Raw genomic sequence first — 20829 nt, 5'->3', positions numbered from 1 at the left:
GTTTTTTTTTGTTTCAAACTTTTCTTAGTATACTTTTTGTTAGTTAAAATACATTTTTTTCACATCAAAGGCTTGTAGTAAATGAAAAAGTAGAACGCTATAATACAACTTAGAAATATTACTCATTCCAACGATGAGGAAGAAAAAGGCTTAAAACAAGAGGAACTACACTTCACTGAAGAAAATATGACATTATTCATCTACGTCTCTTTAAGGGCTGTTTGTTTTAAATACACCAGACCAGAGCCATCCATTTAACAAAGGAATAAATAGAGGGCTCAGCACCAGACTATTGGTGAAAAATACTGTACCCTGTGTGCGTAGTACCACCTGTTCCAATGTCTATAGCTCTTTGAATAAAATGGCAGCATTCGCTGTTCTGAGAGTATATGTGCATTTTGTAGGGTTTTGATGTCAAACAAGTTTAGGACAGATGCAAATAATGACATGCTAGATACACCAAATGCCAACACCCTAACCTAAAAGTGATTATATGGGCCTTTCTGATCGCATGAAAAAAATAGGGATTTTGTTGTTGTTGCAATGGTCTTATATGATTCTGAGATCGTGGATGTTATACACAAAGCCTTGTGATTGGAACTTATTTAAAACTAATTACATAATTGTAAACCACTCAAACATAGAAAGGGTTTCTTCCATATATATATATATATATATATATTTGAGAACATATATATTTATCTGACCTATCTAAAAAATGTTTATATATTTGAAACAAACAAATCTAACGGCTATATTCAGGGTAAACTTTGGGGTCATGGTGCAAACCTGTTGTAAAATGATCAAATCCAACAAGCTTTCTTATTTACAGAATTAGTTCATTTTCGCATGAATTTCAAAAGCAAAGTCGATAATATTAACTATCAATAAAAACGTAATGTACCAGTAATAATAATAATCATGAACACAGGTAAATCCCACTATTTAATTAAATATTTTATGGCTACGAACATCAAAGCAGGTGTTTGCACAAGGGATTTTAAATTCAACCAATTTGTGGTAAAAAAATAAATGACAATGTGGACGACAGACTAAAAACTAACAGTGGCCAGAGGTGGTATTGACGGACTAATCCTAGCTAGAGTGTGTGCAAGCATTTTGCCTTAGAAAAATACAACTTGAAGTAAGAGTTCAGACACTCTTCAATGACAAAACTCCGTGAAATAAAAAAAAGACTTTATAAACAAATATTTGCTAGGCAACTCAATCTTTACCTCGCTGAACAAAATACAAGCCCCACTGAAGTGCCTGAGGTCTGTTCTTTTGCAAGGTGGCTAAAGTCCCACTTTTAACAGCAAACTATTTAGAATGTACTTATATCAGCTAGAGAAGAAAACTGCTTTCTCGTTCCCTCAGACTCATCAATATGATGAGCATCCAATTCACAACACCCCCCCCCCCCCCCCACTCCCCCCAAAATCCAGTTCTAGAGGTAAAAAAAAAAAAAGAAGACAAATACTAAACAAAAAAGACCATCCATCCCAGATAAACTGTGAATCCAGAGTGTGAACTGCAGAGTTAACTTAGTAACACCAGCATAGGATCCTTCCTGGCACTCCACTGTGACCTCAGACCACTGGGGAGATGCTGGCCTGAGGTGTCCATGGAGGGGTCTGTAAGGTGGTCCTGACTGCAGTGCGTGAGCCGATGAAGGGGGGCAGGTGCTATGAAGACCCACTCCCACTGCCAGTCCCGCAGGACTGGGCCTCTGGACCCTCTGGGGAGAGGAGAGACAGGCCTGGTGAGTGATAGTCCAATCGGTTGAGCAGAGCAGTCCAATCAAATAGTGTTTTAAATTACATTCTTGGGCTTTTTGAATGGGACAGATAAGTTTTGCTTGCATGAAATAAGGGAAATCCAAGACACTTCACAACATCCAAGGAAACAGTGCAAGGGTCCTATTCAAAGACACCCAGATCACTTCCTTGAACCCCCCAGATCACTTCCTTGAACCCCCCAGATCACTTCCTTGAACCATCAGCGAGGGTGTTGAAGGTCACTTACTTGGACCTTCAAATGTTTGTTGGACCGTTAGGGCGAATGTCCAGATAACATTCTTGGACCACCAGACAACTTTTCACAGATCACTTCCAGATAACAGTTTTGGACCATTAGTTTGTGTCCAGGATATCATTAGATCACTTTTTTGAACAATCACAGTAAGAGGTCTTCAGATCAGTTTGTGGTGATTGGAAAAGTTGGGTTAACAGCTAGGCTATGGGGTTATATAGTTTACCTGTAGTGTTGGCAGTGGGTGTGAGCGGTTCGTCCTCATCACTATCCTCCCCGTTAGACTGAGGATGAGGGATGTGGCCATCTGGGATGGGGACCCTGGGCTCTGGCTCTTGGTCTGAGCGGCTCCGCAGGGCCAGAATACGATGGTGCAGCGCTGCATACAGCTGCCCTGTGTCCTTAGAGCTTGCCTGGAACAGAAATGACACATCAGCACTAAACTGGATGTTCTGGAAGTGTTAGATATACTCAACATCTATTACCACTGTCAGTGTCATTACTATGTAATAACCAGAGCCATGTATTTAGAGAGTTGGGCCAATGCGGTTTCTGCGTTTTGATGCATTTACATGACACTTCAACATTCTATGGCAGCCATGTTAGTTCCCTATTAACATTACATGGGGAATATTTAAACTATTCTTTGTAACTGAAATCATTATAACAATATTAAACATTCTAAAAGTTGGTCAAACACTCTTAAATATATATCTCTAGTAATAACTAATGTGGTCTTTCTCATACCGATATGAGGAAGACCTTGACCCCCTGGTCCTCAGTGTCCATGGCTGTGATGCGGACACTCTTCTCGCTGGCCTTGTCCGTCTGCATTTGAGGCCACAGTTTGGTGTTGAGGATCAGACGCAAACTGCCCTGGGTCCTCATCACTACAGCACAGAAAACAATGTATAGAATAACCAATGTAATACCTTCAAATGGGAGTTGCATTTTGACAGATGTACAAAAACAACTCCATAGAATCATACGATACAATCCAGGGCAGTGTGGCATGACAGTAAAGTGTATTGAGATTTTTAAATGAACTAAATTGTTGATATGATTTGATTCATGACTAATGACTGTACCCAGCCTGGACTGTAACGATCCCTCCTCTGTGGAAGCCATATCATTGAGCCTTAGCAGTCCTCTGCCTCTCTCAACCCAAGACTGGGAGGCTTTGTCAAACACAAATAACTTGCACTGGACCTAAGGTGACAAAAAAAACATGCCACTGTCAGAGAATGACCATGGACCATTTCAGCCTATTTCCAACTGTCTGAGGAGACATGTAAACACAAAACTATCAATCAACAATTGCTAACTTTCATGGTGAACTACAAACATTCTCTGACATTGAAATCAAGCAATTAAACACCTAACACGTAGGAAACCTCTTGCATACCTGAAGAACGTTACTCTCCGACTCCTCTCCAGTTCTGACCTCTACTTTCTCTAACAAACACCTCTTGGCTGTGGCTTTGGTGTAGGCCGCCGCCGACTCCTCCAAAGACCCTGTCACATTGTTATCTGTAAACAAGAGAACCAAAACCGCATTCAAACACTGTCACATAGTAGGGGCCTGAAAAAAGCCAGGTGTTTCCTTCATTGCATTGCCATTACATAAGCCTCTTAACATTAATTTCATATCCAGTATGGTCTTTATTTACTCACCTTTATCAGGGCTGCTGTCTTTTGACGGGAGCTCACAGGGCGGGGCGGTGGGGGGATCTCCGCTGCCCTCGGCTGCTTGTTCACATTTCAACGGACTCTGCAAAACAAGGATGTTATACAACATGCTTTAACACAACTTTGTGGATGCCATCATTAGTTGGAAGAGGGACAAATGGTAGAAAAAAAAACTGTGATAAAAGATGACTAGATTAGCCTCACAAAGAGCAAGTCTTACCAGGACACGATCCGACATGTTCTGTCCAAACACAAACTTATCCCCGTCATCAGCCTTGTTCTCAGCCTTCTGTAAGCTGGGTGGGAAACATACAGGAGAAAGGATTTTAGATAGGGGAGATGAAAGAGTAGCCTAATAAAACAGATGACTGATCATATCCATTGTCGACAGAATCCATAAACGGCTAACCTGGGAGTGCTTCTGTATTGTAGGAAATAATTGGTTTCCCCTGATTCTGCTGATGTAGAGCCTTTCTGTTCACTGCTCTGCTCAACCTAGACCAATGGAGAAAAGGGTAAGGATCAGACACATAACAACAAAGGAACAGATCAAAAGAATGTAACAAAGCTTGCAAGGCCACAAGAGGCTGCTATATTGTGATTTACCCACACACCCAATGAGCTGTTGTCAGGTATGAGGCAAAGCCCAGAGCACTTCACAACATCTTTGAAAAGTATTCCATATGACATGCACTTTAGTTAACTATTCAAGGTCAGCTTGGCTCTGACATTCTGGCCAAATACAAATGTGTATTCCACAGGAGGATCAGTTTTCCCTCCTCCTGTCCTGCTCTCATCCCTCTCGCTTTTCTTCTCCTTGAAAGAAGATTAAAGCAGCTAGAGACAGTCATGGAAATTCCAAAATGAATGTTCAAGCATAAAACCTGCCTTTGTGTCTTGTCCTGTTGTGTTTTTTGTTGTTATGAACTCGCTTGATAACTATATACAGTACTTGTCAAAAGTTTGGACAGACCTACTCAAAGATTTATCTTTATTTTTACTATTTTCTACATTGTAGAGTAATAGTGAAGACATCAAAACTATGAAATAACACATATGGAATTATGTAGTAACCAAAAAAAGTATTAAACAAATCAAAATATATGCTATAGATTCTTGTTAAAAGTGAATTTGTGGGATCGTAATGCATTTGAGACAATCAGTTGTGTTGTGACAAGGTAGGGGTGGTATACAGAAGATAGCCCTATTTGGTAAAAGACCAATTCCATGTTATGGCAAGAACAGCTCAAATAAGCAAAGAGAAATGACAGTCCATCATTACTTTAAGATATGAAGGTCAGTCAATCCAGCAAATTTCAAGAACTTTGAAAGTTTATTCAGGTGCAGTCGCAAGTAACAGACACATCTCAACATTAACTGTTCAGATGAGACTGCTTGAATCAGTCCTTCGTGGTCGATTTGCTGCTACTAAAGGACACCAATAATAAGAAGAGACTTGCTTGGGCCAAGAAACACGAGCAATGGTGACACTATCAGTGATTTATTTAGCTTTCAAGACACACTTAACCAGCATGGCTACCACAGCATACTGCAGCGATATGCCATGCAATCTGGTTTGTGCTTGGTGGGACTATCATTTATTTTTCATGGCTGTGTAAGGGCTATTTCACCAAGAAGGTGAGTGATGGAGTGCTGCATCAGATTACCTGGCCTCCACAATCATCCGACCTCAACCCAAATGAGATGGTTTGGGATGATTTGGACCGCAGAGTGAAGGAAAAGCAGCCAACAAGTGCTCAGCATATGTGGGAACCCCTTCAAGACTGTTGGAAAAGCATTCCAGGTGAGAGAGATGCCAAGAGTGTGCAAAGCTGTCATCGAGGCAAAGGCTGGCTACTTTGAAGAATCTAAAATTTGTTTAACACTTTTTTGGTTACTACATGATTCCATATGTGTTATTTCATAGTTTATGTCTTCACTATTATTCTACAATGTAGAAAATAGTAAAAATAAACAAAAACCCTTGAATGAGTAGGTGTGTCCAAACTTTTGACGCCCTTTCACCTCTCAGCCTACCTGTGACGTGGTCGTGTCATCACACTTCTCTGTGTTGTTCTGGGTAACTGGTAGACCCTCTGATGACCTGTCCACTCCATTTGTACCACTGTTCAACCCTATCAGGACCACAAGAAGAGACTGGTTGGATTTCTTTCACCTTCAACGAATGTTTTGTCGAAGCACATTGAGATGAAAGGAAGCTGAAGGAGAATGGCCATCGCAGAACAGAACAAAGTAGTACAGCTGTTTGTTTGAGAGGATCTGAAGACTAAGGTTAATCCATCCTGAAAGTGTGCTTACCGGTTTGGGTTAGTGATTTGGTGGCCAGAGGGGCCTGCAGTACTGCTGGTCGTAGTACACTGCGCTGCAGTTCCTTGGGTTTCTGGCTCGGGACACCTGCAACACATTATACTTGGACTAAATATAAGGCTCTGGACAGACCAAAGCCAGACAAAGAAGGGCCATCTTTTTGCACTCTTATTGTGATGTTTTGTACATTGTGTTTATGCCTGTTACGGAGCCTGTATACTAGACCCCCAAAACCCATTTCCTTTGTCCCTTAAATGGACAATAAAGCCTTAGGAACTAACATGACATTGACTCGAGAGAGGGCACCCACCTGCACTAGGAGCCTGTCCATGGATCAGGGTGGGAGGCTTCAGGCGAAACCCAACTGTTTTCTCCTCTGTTGACATGAGAACAGAGAAAGAAGGAGAAAGAGAGAGGGAACATGGGATAACTGGAAGCTAAGCCAGAAATTTGTTTCTAAAAAATTTGATTCTTCAAGGGTAGTTTTCCTTATCATGCAAATATCAACTAGGTTGAAAAGGAGATCTTAAGATAACTCACCAGGTTCTGAATCTGAATTATTATTTCCTGTCGGGGACTGACAGAAACTGGATGGCATGAACACATTGTTCTTAGAAACTGCATAAGACAAAGATAAATAACATGAGTACACACCCTTTCTCCACAAACTATGGAAAGTCGTTTAATTAAACAAAATGTACCATTACCTGAATGTGCGGGTGGGAACTGTGTTAGTGACGATGTCCTTTCCCTCTTGGCCGGGGGACAGTAACTACTCTCATCTTTATCAGAGTCTGGAGGAGACAGAACGAGCAAAGATTAGCAAAGTAACTATACTGAACAAAAATATACTCAACATGTACAGTTGACGTAGGAAGTTTACATACACCACAGCCAAATACATTTAAACTCACTTTTTCACAATTCCTGACATTTAATCCTAGTAAAACTTCCCTGTCTTAGATCAGTTAGGGTCACCACTTTATTTTAAGAATGTGAAATGTCAGAATAATAGCAGAGAGAATTATTTCTTTCAGCTTTTATTTCTTTCATTACATTCCCAGTGGGTAAGAAGTTTACATACACTCAATTAGTATTTGGTAGCATTCCCTTTCAATTATTTAACTTGGGTCAAACGTTACGGGTAGCCTTCTTGCTCGCACATGCTTTTTCAGTTCTGCCCACAAATTTTCTATGGGGTTGAGGTCAGGGCTTTGTGATGGCCACTCCAATACCTTGACATTGTTGTCCTTTTAAACCATTTTCCCACAACTTTGGAAGTATGCTTGGGGTCGTTGTCCATTTCGAAGACCCATTTGCGACCAAGCTTTAACTTGACTGATGTCTTGAGATGTTGCTTCAATATATCCACATAATTTCCCTCCTCATGAACCATCTATTTTGTGAAGTGCACCAGTTCCTCCTGCAGCAAAGCACCCCCACAACATGATGCTGCCACCCCCGTGCTTCACGGTTGGGATGGTGGTCTTTGGCTTGCAAGCCTCCCCCCTTTTCCTCCAAACATAACGATGGTCATTATGGCCAAACAGTTCTATTTTTGTTTCAACAGACCAGAGGACATTTCTCCAAAAAGTATGATCTTTGTCCCCATCTGCAGTTGCAAACAATAGTCTGGCTTTTTTATGGCGGTTTTGGAGCAGTGGCTTCTTCCTTGCTGAACGGCCTTTCTGGTTATGTCGATATAGGACTTTACTGTGGATATAGATACCGGTTTCCTCCAGCATCTTCATAAGATCCTTTGCTGTTGTTCTGGTATTGATTTGCACTTTTCACACCAAAGTACGTTCATCTCTAGGAGACAGAACGCGTCTCTGAGCGGTATGACGGCTGTGGGTTCCCATGGTGTTTATACTTGCGTACTATTGTTTGTACAGATGAACGTGGTACCGTCAGGCATTTGGAAATTGCTCCCAAGGATGAACCTGACTTGTGGAGGTCTACGATTTTTGTTTCTGAGGTATTGGCTGATTTCTTTTGATTTTCCCATGATGTCAAGCAAAGAGGCACTGAGTTTGAAGGTAGGCCTTGAAATACATCCACAGGAGAGGTCGACCGAATAATCGGAATGGCCGATTAATTAGGGCCGATTTCAAGTTTTCATAACAATCGGAAATTGGTATTTTTGGACACGGATTTGGCCAATTTTTTTATTTAATCTTTATTTAACTAGGCAAGTCAGTTAAGAACACATTCTTATTTTCAATGACGGACTAGGAACGGTGGGTTAACTGCCTCGTTCAGGGGCAGAACGACAGATTTTCACCTTGTAAGCTCGGGGGATACAATCTTGCAACCTTACAGTTAAGTAGTTCAACGCTATAACCACCTGCCTCTCCTTGCACTCCACAAGGAGACTGCCTGTTACGCGAATGCAGTAAGCCAAGGTAAGTTGCTAGCTAGCATTAAACTTATCTTATAAAAAACAATCAATCGATCATAATCACTAGTTAACTACACATGGTTGATGATATTACTAGTTTATCTAGCGTGTCCTGCATATAATCTGACTGAGCATACAAGCATACAAGAATCTGACTGGGTGGTGGTAGGCAGCAGCAGGTTCGTAAGCATTCATTCAAACAACACTTCCGTGTGTTTTGCCAGCAGCTCTTTGCTGTGCGGCAAGCATTGCGCTGTTTATGACTTCAAGCCTATCAACTCCCGAGATGAGGCTGGTGTAACTGATGTGAAATGGCTAGCTAGTTAGTGGGGTGCACGCTAATAGCGTTTCAAACGTCACTCGCTCTGAGACTTGGAGTGGTTGTTCCCCTTGCTCTGCATGGGTAACGCTGCTTTCGAGGGTGGCTGTTGTCGTTGTGTTCCTGGTTCGAGCCCAGAGAGGAGCGAGGAGAGGGACGGAAGCTATACTGTTACACTGGCAATACTAAAGTGCCTATAAGAACATCCAATAGTGAAAGGTTAATGAAATACAAATGGTATAGAGGGAAATAGTCCTATAATTCCTATAATAACTACACCCTAAAACTTCTTACCTGGGAATATTGAAGACTCATGTTGTTAAAAGGAACCACCAGCTTTCATATGTTCTCATTTTCTGAGCAAGGAATTTAAACGTTAGCTTTCTTACATGGCACATATTGCACTTTTACTTTCTTCTCCAACACTTTGTTTTTGCATTATTAAAACCAAATTGAACATGTTTCATTATTTATTTGAAAATAAATTGAATTTATTGATGTATTATATTAAGTTAAAATAAGTGTTCATTCAGTATTGTTGTAATTGTTGTACAAATTAAAACCTTTATTTTTTTAAATCGTCCGATTAATCGGTATCGGCTTTTTTGGTCCTCCAATGATCTATATCGGTATCAGCGTTGAAAAATCATAATCGGTCGACCTCTAATCCACAGGTACACCTCCAATTGACTAAAATTATGTAAATTAGCCTTTCAGAAGCTTCTAAAGCCATGACATTATTTTATGGAATTTTCCAAGCTGTTTCGTGGCACAGTCAACTTAAGTGTATGTAAACTTCTGACCAACTGGAATTGTGATACAGTGAATTATCTGCAAACAATTGTTGGACAAATTACTTGTGTCATGCACAAAGTAGAGGTCCTAACCGACTTGCCAAAACTACAGTTTGTTAATTAACAAAAAATTTGTGGAGTGGTTGAAAAACAAGTTTTAATGGCTCCAACCTAAGTGTATGTAAACTTCCGACTTAAACTGTAAAGTGTTGGTCCCTTGTTTTGTGAGCTGAAATAAAAGATCCCAGAAATGTTCCATACGCACGCAAATATTGATCTCAAATTTTGTGCACAAATATATATACCCATTTTAGTCACCAACTGTTTACATTCCTATTAGTGAGCATTTCTACTTTGCCAATATATTCCATCCACCTGACAGGTGCGGTATAACAAGAAGCTGATAAAACAGCATGATCATTACACAGGTGCACCTTGTACTGGGGAAAAAAGGCCACTCAAAATGTGCAGTCATCACACCACACTGCCACAGATGTCTGAAGTTGAGGGAGCGTGCAATTGGCATGCTGACTGCATGAATGTCCACCAGAGCGGTTGCCAGAAAATATCATGTTCAATTCTCTACCACAATGTTGTTTTAGAGAATTTGGCAGTACGTCCAACCGGCCTCAGAACCCCAGACCCCGTGTAACCCCACCAGCCCAGGACCTCCACATCCGACTTCTTCAACTGAGGGATCATCTGAGACCAGCTACCCTAACAGCTGATGAAACTATTGTTTTACATAACTGAAGAATTTCTGCACAAACTGTCAGAAACCATCTCAGGGAAACTAATCTGCGTGCTCGTCATCCTCGCCAAGGTCTAGACCTGACTGCCTTTCGGCATTGTAACCGACTTCTGTGGGCAAATGCTCACCTTTGATGGCTACTGGCACGCTGGAGAAGTACACTCCTCACACAGATGAATCCCGGTATCAACTATACCGGGCAGATGGCAGGCAACGTGTATGGCGTCGTGTAGGCGAGCTGTTTGCTGATGTCAACGTTGTGAACAGAGTGCCCCGTGGTGGCGGTGGGATTATGGTATGGGCAGGCAAGAGCAACAGACAACGAACACAATTGCATTTAATCGATGGCAATTTAAATGCACCGTGATGAGATCCTGAGACCTATTTCGGCGCCATTCATCCGCCGCCATCACCGCATGATAATGCACGGCCCCATGTCGCAAGGATCTGTACGCCATTCCTGGAAGATGAATATTTCCCAGTTCTTCCATTGCCTACATACTCACCAGACGGTCACCCATTGAGCATGTTAGAGATGCTCTGGATCAATGTGTATGACAGCGTGTTCCAATTCCCGCCAATGTCCAGCAACTTCGCACAGCCATTGAAGAGGAGTGGGACAACATTCCACAGGCCACAATCAACAGCCTTATCAACTCTATGCGAAGGAGATGTGTAACGCTGCATAAGGCAGATGGTGGTCACACCAGATACTGACTGGTTTTCTGATCCACACCCCTACCTTTTTTAAAAGGTATCTGTGACCAACAGATGCATATCTAGATTCCCAGTCATGTGAAATCCATAGATTAGATCTTAATGAATTAATTTAAATTGACTGATTTCATTATATGAACTGTAACGCAGTAAAATGTTTGAAATTGATGCGTTTATATTTTTGTTCAGTGCAAAATATAAGACAGACATTTTCAATTTTCCAAATTACCAGAACTTGCTTGGTTACCCTCCTCATCCTTACCTTCTCCATCCTCCGCACTAGACCCTTCTACTGATCTCTGTTAAGGGTTTGACAGAGAAAGATGGAGATAGAGGAAGAAAGATAGGAAGAACATAACAGACATTCAGACAGAGGAAACAGAAGAAATTATCCAGTTAGTGTGAAGACAAGTCCGCTCCATAGCATGCCGTCACACTGTTTACATTTTCAGAAGAGGTATGAAAAGAGTGTTTCTCACCTTCTGAGCTGTATCTTTCTGGAACACAAACACTGGTGGGGCTATGGCATGCTTCTCTGTAAGAGAAATCAGATGTGTCACTGTTGGAGATCTCATTTTGCACATCTTTGGGCAAAAGCTTTATGATGGATGTCTCTTCACTTTGTCTATAAAAACACCTCTCCTACTATGAGCCTTGTCTGCATTTCTAGACTACAAATATTACCAGTAGAATTCTACAGAGCTGACAAAGACACGCAGGTTAGGCCAAAGTGAAACCATGACAAGTTTTGTTCAACTGTGCACTTACTTCACCTTCCCCATAACACAATACACCTCAGGGTTCAGGCATCCAGGTCAGTGTAAGTGGACTCCCCTGTCAAGGTCAGTGCCCACAAAGCTTTTGATAGAACCTCAGCCAGGACCTAGTAAATCTTTTCCCCAAGCTATAATTAGAACTCAAGTCATAACTTAATTGAGGAGGCTCTACCCACTGGGCAGACGACAATTCAATGTCTATTCCATAGCGGTTCAATGTAATTTTGTTGAAATGATAAATCAGTAATGTGTATAAAGGAGGAAAGCACCCATTTAAAGACAATAAAATTACAGAAAGAAAGCTGTTGAACTATGGTGAAGGTGAGATGGTCACGGTACGTGAAAATGCAGAACAGAAAGGGCATCAAAGCCTGATTTAGAAGGCTGAGAAGGCAGATGTGCCTAGCTACTGACACTGAACAGTAAAAGCTGATATTAAGCAGATACAGTACCAGTCAGAAGATGGTCATATTTTACCAAACAAGTCCATATTATGGAAAGAACAGCTCAAATAAGCAAAAAGAAACAACATTCCATCATTACTTTAAGACATGAAGGTCAGTCAATCCAGCAAATTTCAAGAACTTTGAAAGTTTCTTCAAGTGCAGTCGCAAAACCCATCAAGTGCTATGATGAAACTGGCTCTCATGAGGACCGCCACAGGAAAGACCCAGAGTTACCTCTGCTGCAGAGGATAAGTTCATTAGTGTTACCAGCCTCAGAAATTGCAGCCCAAATAAATGCTTCACAGAGTTCAAGTAACAGACAGATCTCAACATCAACTGTTCAGAGGAGACTGTGTGAATCAGGCCTTCATGGTCAATTTTCTGCAAAGAAACCACTACTAAAGGAAACCAATAAGAAGATGAGACTTGCTTATGCCATGAAACACGAGCAATGGACATTAGACCAGTGGAAATCTGTCCTTTGGTCTGATGAGTCCAAATTTGAGATTTTTGGTTCCAACCAAAAAAAAGATAGCTTTTCAATATGTAGGCCTAGTAAATCAAATCTAATTATATTTGTCATATGGGCCAAATACAACAGGTGTAAACTTTACTGTGAAATGCTTACTTATGAGCAACAATGCAGAGTTCAAAATTAAGAAAATTAGCAACAATTAAATTTAAAAAACGAGGAGTACTGCGACCGAGTCAATGTGCAGGGGTATGAGGTAGTTGAGGTCATATGTACATGTAGTTAGGGGTAAAAGTGACTAGGCAATTAGGATAGATAATAAACAGAATAGCAACTGTGTGTATGAAGAATGTGAAAGTGTCTGTGTGTGGCATCAATATGCATGTGTGTGTGTGTGTGTGTGTGTGTGTGTTTTAGCTTGCCGGTTTGTGTGGTTATTCGTCCCCGGCTGAGGCAAAAGGCTTTGTGATGGCTCATTTGCCCTCCAGGTCTGAAACATGCATGGTGGATGCACACTGCAAGGCCTTTGACGAGAACTTTTGCATAATTACATTGAGGGCAACCACACTAGTGCTATTATCTGTGATATGGCAATGAAACATTCCCCTTTTTATGAAAACCAAAAGGACACAATGGATTTGCTTCGTCACAAAATAAACTTGATGGCATTTTTACTTGATCATATTAATGAAGTGGATAAAACAAACTGCACATCCTCGATTTAATAAAAATGTGTCACAATGCTGGGTTAAACTTGATATATCCTTCACACTCTAGTCTATATTTAGCCTGTTGAAATGTACTCTATAGCCTTTCTGACTAGGCTAGTTATTTCAGTGTGTTCATATGAATGTCTGTTGTTAAAATACAATGTACTGTACACTGAACAAAAATATAAACACAACGTGTAAAGTGTTGGTCCCATGTTTCATGAGCAGAAAAAAAAGATCCCAGAAATGTTCCATATGCACAAAAAGCTTATTTCTCTCACATGTTGTGCAGATCCCTGTTAGTGAGCATTTCTCCTTTTCCAAGATAATCCATCCATCTGACAGGTGTGGCATATAAAGAAGCTTATTAAACTGCATGATCACTACACAGGTGCACTGTGTGCTGGGGACACTAAAAGGCCACTCTAAAATGTGCAGCTTTGTCACACAACACAATGCCACAGATGTCTCAAGCAGGAATGTCCACCAGATCTGTTGCCAGAGAATTGAATGTTAATTTCAATAACATAAGCCACCTCCAACATAGTTTTAGAGAATTTGGCAGTATGCCCAAACGGCATCACAACCGCAGACCACATGTATGCGTTGTGTGGGTTTGCTGATGCCAACCTGCCCCATGGTGGCAGTGGGGTTATGGTATGAGCAGGCATAAGCTAAGGACAACAAACACAATTGCATTTTATTGATGGAAATTTCAAACCACAAAAATACTGTGACGAGATCCTGAGGCTCATTTTTATTAAAGGTATCTGTGACCAACAGATGCATATCTGTATTCTCAGTCATGTGAAATCCATACATTGTGGCCTAATGAATGTATTTCAATTGACTGAATTCCTCATATGAACTCTAACACAGTAAAATAAATGTAATTGTTGCGTTTATATTTTTGTTCAGTATAACCTAATCTACTTCATGCAGCATATAGCCTCAGCTCTTTACCATGAGAGAATAACTTATCTAGAAATCAGTGAGGTGACACTTGCTCACATCACCGGAACTCGGGTGTTGGACAAGATAAAAGGCCTGCACAATATTGCACCTAAACTATGTTTAACAAGGCAAAATTATTTGGAAAAAACGTACAAAGATCCACCTCGGACCAAAACATTCTCATTAAATCTCATTAAAGTAAGATCGAGTGCAACCTGGTTTTGCTTCTGGGTCCCCTACCCACTGAGCATAAAGGCCTCACCCATCTCCACTCACCCTTGTCCTTGTCCATGCTGTCAATTTTGATCCCTACCTCTGGCTCTAACCATCACAAACTGAACATCACACATTCTTCCTGCTAAGAACAGAAGGAAAATAAGATGAGTTTCAGCAAGGGGAACAAGTTGTCGAGACCAAACACCTGACTATTCTTCTCATTTGATTGAAATTAGAAACTGATAGAAATGAATGATGTGTGTGATAGGCTTCGTCCAATGACTGTCGCAGATTCAAATAGCAAACACGTCTCCTATGACCTCGTGCATCTGACGAAATGAGAAAGGAATCCAGGCCACAGAAGAAAAGTGAGAGGGTTTCACAAAATGGAATGGGAGTTCCAGTGTCTGTCAATGGAGCAGCTGTCAAATAGACTAACTCCATAGAAACACTGTGACATTCTGAAGCAAATAGTGGCTATAGGTATTAATCTCATTAGTCTTCTAGCTATTCACATAGGGCCTACTGTTTAAGCCTCTTATTTTGAAGCTAGCCATACGACCTTCAATTTCACATCTTAAATCTCACACATTTGAATGAACGAGCATGCACTGAAGAGAAGTGTTAAAACAAGTCGTAGTATTTTTTTGATGGTGAAATCAGAAAGAAATACAGAGTAGAGAGCCAGTTGAAAGTTCGGACTTCCGGTGGCTGTGCTCTTATGCCTAGATCAAATAAAAATAGATTTTTATTGGTCACATGTGCCGAATACAACAGGTGTAGACTTTACAGTGCAATGCTTACTTACGAGCCTTTTCTCAACAATGCAAGGTTAAAAAAATCAGACAAATATTTCTAAAGAAAAAATGTAATTGTGACACAAAAACAATATCGAGGCAAGAGAAAAGGAGTACCAAGTCAAGGTGCAGGGGTACGAGGTAGTAGAGGTAGTAAAGGTAGTACAGTATGTACATGTGGGTAGGGGTACAAGTCACTAGGCAATCAGGACATATAATAAACAGAGTAGCAGCAGCGTATGTGAAGTGTGAACGTGTGTCGATGGGTGTTTCTCAATATGATACTACCGTACTCCACACTCATGCTCCAAGTGCATACTCCGAGGACATTCTCGGGTACGTTTTTGTGAGGACGAGAGTGTGAAGAACGCATAAAACATTACAGTAGTGGGAGTGCTTCTCAAATGTATTACCTCACGCTGTATCTCCACATTCACTGAACCTTCTTCCAGCCAGGACAATGACACAATAGAGACAAAACAAAATATACACAAAGGAAATGTTTTACCTCATAAAATCAGCTAGATATACAGTACCAGCACACGTACTCATTCAAGGGTTTTTCTTTATTTTTACTATTTACTACATTGTAGAATAATAGTGAAGACATCAAAACTATGAAATAACACAAAAAAAGTGTTAAATCTAAATATATTTAAAATGTGAGATTCTTCAAAGTAGCCAACCTTTGCCTTGATGACAGTTTTGCACACTCTTGGCATTCTCTCAACTAGAGGTCGACCGATTATGATTTTTCAACGCCGATGCCGATTATTGGAGGACCAAAAAAGGCCTATACCGATTAATCGTCCGATTTAAAAAATACATATATTTGTAATAATGACAATTACAACAATACTGAATCAACACTTATTTTAATACATCAATAAAATCAATTTAGCCTCAAATAAATAATGAAACATGTTCAATTTGGTTTAAATAATGCAAAAACTAAGTGTTGGAGAAGTATACGTGCAATATGTGCCATGTAAAAAAGCTAACGTTTGAGTTAGTGTATTGATTTTAAGAAAGGCATTGGTGTTTATGGTTAGGTACAGTCGTCCAACGATTGTGCTTTTTTCGCAAATACGCTTTTGTTAAATCATCCCCCAGCGTTGCATTGATTAAATGCAATACAGGACACGCTGGATAAACTAGTAATATCATCAACCATGTGTAGTTATAACCAGTAATTATGATTGATTGATTGCTTTTTATAAGATAAGTTTAATGATAGCTAGCAACTTACATTGGCTTCTACAGCATTCGCGTAACAGGCAGGCTCCTTGTGGAGTGCAATAAGAGGCAGGTGGTTAGAGCGTTGGACTAGTTAGCTGTAAGGTTGCAAGATTGGACCCCCGAGCGGACAAGGTGAAAATGTGTCGTTCTACCCCTGAACAAGGCAGTTAACCCACTGTTCCTAGGCCGTCATTGAAAATATGTAGAAAATGTTTCTTAAACTGACTTGCCTAGTTAAATAAAAGGTCAAATCGGTGCCCAAACATACCGATTTCCGATTGTTATGAAAACTTGAAATTGGCCCTAATTAGTCGGCTATTCCGATTAATCGGTCGACCTCTACTCTCAACCAGCTTCATGAGGTAGTCACCTGGAATGTTAATTTGTGGAATTTCTTTCCTTCTTAATGCATTTGAGCCGTTGCGACAATCAGTTGTGTTGTGACAAGTTAGGGGTAATATACAGAAGATGGTATTTTACCAAATAGCGCTAAGTCCATATTATGGCAAGAACAGCTCAAATATGCAAAGAGAAACACATGAAGGTCAGTCAATGCGGACAATTTCAGGAACTTTGAAAGTTTCTTCAAGTGCAGTCGCAAAAACCATCAAGTGCAATGATGAAACTGGCTCTCATGAGGACCACCACAGGAAAGGAAGACCCAGAGTTACCTCTGCTGCAGAGGATAAGTTCATTAGAGTTACCAGCCTGAGCTTGCAGCCCAAATAAATGCTTCAGAGTTCAAATAACAGACATATCTCAACATCAACTGTTCAGAGGGGAAAGCGTGAATCAGGCCTTCACGGTCGAATTGCTGCAAAGTAACCACTACTAAAGGACACCAATAATAAAGAAGAGACTTGCTTGGGCCAGGAAACACAAGCAATGGGCATTAGACCGGTGGAAATCTGTCCTTTGGTCTGATGAGTCGAAACTTTATATTTTTGGTTCCAATCATTGTGTCTTTGTGTAGGTGAACGGATGATCTCCGCATATGTGGTTCCCACCATGAAGCATGGAAGAGGTGGTGTGATGGTGCTTTGCTGGTGACACTGTCAGTGATTTATTTAGAATTCAAGGCACACTTAACCAGCATGGCTACCACAGCATTCTGCAGCGATATGCCATCCCATCTGGTTTGCGCTAAGTTGGACCGTTTTTCAACAGGAAAATGACACAATACACACCCCCAGGCTGGGTAAGGGCTATTTGATCAAGGAGAGTGATGGAGTGCTGCATCAGATGACCTGGCCTCCACAATCACCTGACCTCAACCCAAATGAGATGGTTTGGGATGAGTTCGATTGCAGAGTAAAGGAAAAGCAGCCAACAAGTGCTCAGCATATGTGGGAACTCCTTCAAGACTGTTGGAAAGGCATTCCAGGTGAAGCTGGTTGAGAGAATGCCAAGAGTGTACAAAGCTGTCATCAAGGCAAAGGGTGGCTACTTTGAAGAATCTATAGCATATATTTTGATTTGTTTTGACTGTTACTGTATGGAAGTTGTAATCTAGCTAGCTAGTCAATAATGACCTAAAAACCAATGTTATCAAAGGTAGATGTCCATTTTTGGTTAGCTAGCTAACAATTATACGTGGCTATCTGGCTAGCTAACACTAGTAGCTAGACCAGTTAGCTCTATTGACTTAATGTTGGTTTACGACCTACGCACACTACAGTGGGTATTGTAGGCAGGTAACCATGCCAAAATTAACACAGCATGTATTTATTAACATATTAAGATACAATATTGTAGTCAGGCAACATATAATGTGAATAGGCAGAATTCCATTCCGAAGTCAGTGTGTATTTTCTCTCGCTTCAGCTGAAATAATGGCTGCCATTGATTTCAAGAAAATGTTGGTAATTTTTACATGGTTGTGTCATATTTCTTTGCATAATTTCCATTGAAGGTTGCATCAATTCAATCTTCAAAATATGTACAAACATGCTCCATTTCGCATACTTTGATTTGGACTCATACTCCCACCCTCTCATGCTCGGAGCATGGTAGTATGCATTTTGAGAAACACCCTGTTTGAGTGTGTGTGGGGTCAACACGCACGTGTGTTTTGTGTGTGTGAGTGTAAGGAGTGTGTTGGAGTGTCAGTGTAGTATGTGTGAGTGTGCATAGAGCCAGTGCAAGGCAGTCAGTGCAAAACAATTAAGATAAAATGTATAATAAAGACCGACAGTGTCATGGCATCAATGCCGAGTAATACATTTTGCAGTGTCTAGCTCATCCATGTAGTCCAAAATTATTACTGGATTTGTGTGCAACAAAATTCAACAATCGCCTTTTGCTACCATTTCTGTCAAGTCTACACTTACAGTTTGATGCAAACGACACACAAAATGCACTGCTTTTGCAACAGAATGCTGCAAGGCAAACGCAGCGTTCCATTGGAAATGAATGTACTGCTTGCTGGTGTACCAAAACGCAATGACACTGTTCGTCTGATCGAGGCATTATGTGCAGCTGAGTAGATTGCACATTCAAGCGATAGATACTTTTCAATACTGGCCCTGATCAACAAGATATCTATTCACATTGGGATAATTGTTCAAATTTGGCATCATCGCTCAGCCTGGTCTCAGACTAGACGTAACATAGTAAATGTAAATCAAAGAGGCTCAAATTAGTATGATATGTTACGTTTGGTACAGTTACATAAGACAGACGGTTACTTAAGGCAAGAACGAAAGTCGGGTGCGGAGTGGGCGTATGACGCGAATGTCTAGGTTGCGAGTTCGAATCTCACCACAGACAACATTAGCATTTTATGAACTACTTTTAGCATCTACTTAGCATTTAGCTAACCCTTCCCCTAACCGTAACACTTTTAGATGACCGAACCCAGCTAACGTTAGCCACCTAGTACGAACAAATATGAAAATGATTGCACTCACTACTGTAAGCCGCTCTGGATAAGTGTCTGCTAAACGATTCAAGTGTAAAAATGTAAATGTAATTCATAACATATCATACATTTAGCAAATTCTTAACATATAAGATTTGTAATTCATATCATACGAATGGGTGATGCACATTCACAAATTAATACATACCAAGCAAAACGTAACATATACTAAAGCTCTGAGATATGTACAGAATAATACAAAATGCTCTGAGACGGGGTTGCATTGTTAGCTACATAAAATGGATTGACTTGATCCTATATATCAAAGTCATTCAAATCCATATAGCTAGTGTAGCACGTTGCTAATCCTGTTATGTCACTAGGCTAGTACAGTACATTTATTACGCTTTGAATTTCGAACATGTAGTCTGTAGGGCCTAACGTTACAATGGGTCAGACACCTGTGACTTGTAACCTCCGGCAATGAGCAAGAACAAGAAGGACCTAGTTCTGAACTTCTGTCTGTAAGCAGCACCGCCATGCAAAACACTAGCTACGGTCGGACAAAGCCATTGTTACCTGCGTTTTGCCATTAGCTAGTTTCTGAACATAGTAGATCAAGCAACATGGAGATGGTGGGAGGTTTTAAAAGGCTATTCGAGGAGACAAATTCCACCCGGTGTTTCCCACATGTGACCCAGATGTGATTTCTATTGTTCGTGAGTATTTAATTAGTTTGCTTTTCTTGTCTAGTTAACTAACTACAAAAACATGCTGACATATTGGTAGGTAGCTTATGTTAGCTAGTTCTTTAAAAATGTGATATTTTCAAAAAGTTAACTGCCCCTCCCCTCCCCCGGTTGTGCCACACGGTTCGGACCGCCGCCCCCCACTCCACATCCCTGTAAAATATAGCCAGCAAAGGCCGGGGATCTAACGTAAGCTAATGTTTAGTCAAACTGCTGCCTCCACATCGAGCTGCTAACACAACGGAGCATTCCCTGCACATCTGCTGACAGTCCCGAAGCTGTCTGGGCAACATTCACTCGCTATTGTGGTTCATTCATTAGATTTGTTTATCTTTCTCCCTGAGCGATTCCTTACCTTCGTTTGCCAGGTCCGCCATTTTACTTCCTTACTGACACCCACAACACTCAGCGGTAGACATGCGCGTTATGGCTGGACAAATAAATGTTACTACCTCTAGGGGGAGTCATTTTTACTCGTTTGTGCAACAAAACAGAAATAGTCCCCACCGCCAATTTTGTGCTGTGCTCTGTAGTCCATCATAAAATACGTTTAAGCATAATGAAACATCACACTAATCTT

General features: G+C 40.7%; 1 protein-coding gene across 2 annotated transcripts; it reads right to left on the bottom strand.

The window, feature by feature from the left end:
- Positions 1-1434: 1434 nt before the first annotated feature.
- Positions 1435-20828, bottom strand: LOC110503136 (ran-binding protein 3). Of its 2 annotated transcripts, none has more exons than XM_036964016.1 (16): positions 20605-20828; positions 11510-11565; positions 11260-11329; positions 6756-6842; positions 6589-6666; positions 6359-6424; positions 6040-6135; positions 5758-5855; positions 4130-4215; positions 3941-4016; positions 3706-3802; positions 3437-3561; positions 3120-3240; positions 2779-2921; positions 2258-2444; positions 1435-1738 (listed from the first exon to the last, which is right to left on the bottom strand). In XM_036964016.1, the coding sequence occupies exons 1-16, from the start codon at positions 20624-20626 to the stop codon at positions 1686-1688; spliced, it is 1461 nt and encodes a 486-aa protein (XP_036819911.1). In that variant the 5' UTR covers positions 20627-20828; the 3' UTR covers positions 1435-1685. The 2 variants fall into 2 exon arrangements, with proteins under 2 accessions (XP_036819911.1, XP_021437164.2); XM_021581489.2 differs by having other exon boundaries at positions 11293-11329.
- Position 20829: the final 1 nt, after the last annotated feature.

The sequence above is a fragment of the Oncorhynchus mykiss genome, chromosome 1, assembly GCF_013265735.2.
Source record: "Oncorhynchus mykiss isolate Arlee chromosome 1, USDA_OmykA_1.1, whole genome shotgun sequence".
Taxonomy (NCBI): Eukaryota; Metazoa; Chordata; class Actinopteri; order Salmoniformes; family Salmonidae; genus Oncorhynchus; species Oncorhynchus mykiss.
The sequence above is the reverse complement of the archived record's forward strand: the minus strand, read 5'-3'. Positions and strand labels throughout refer to the sequence as shown.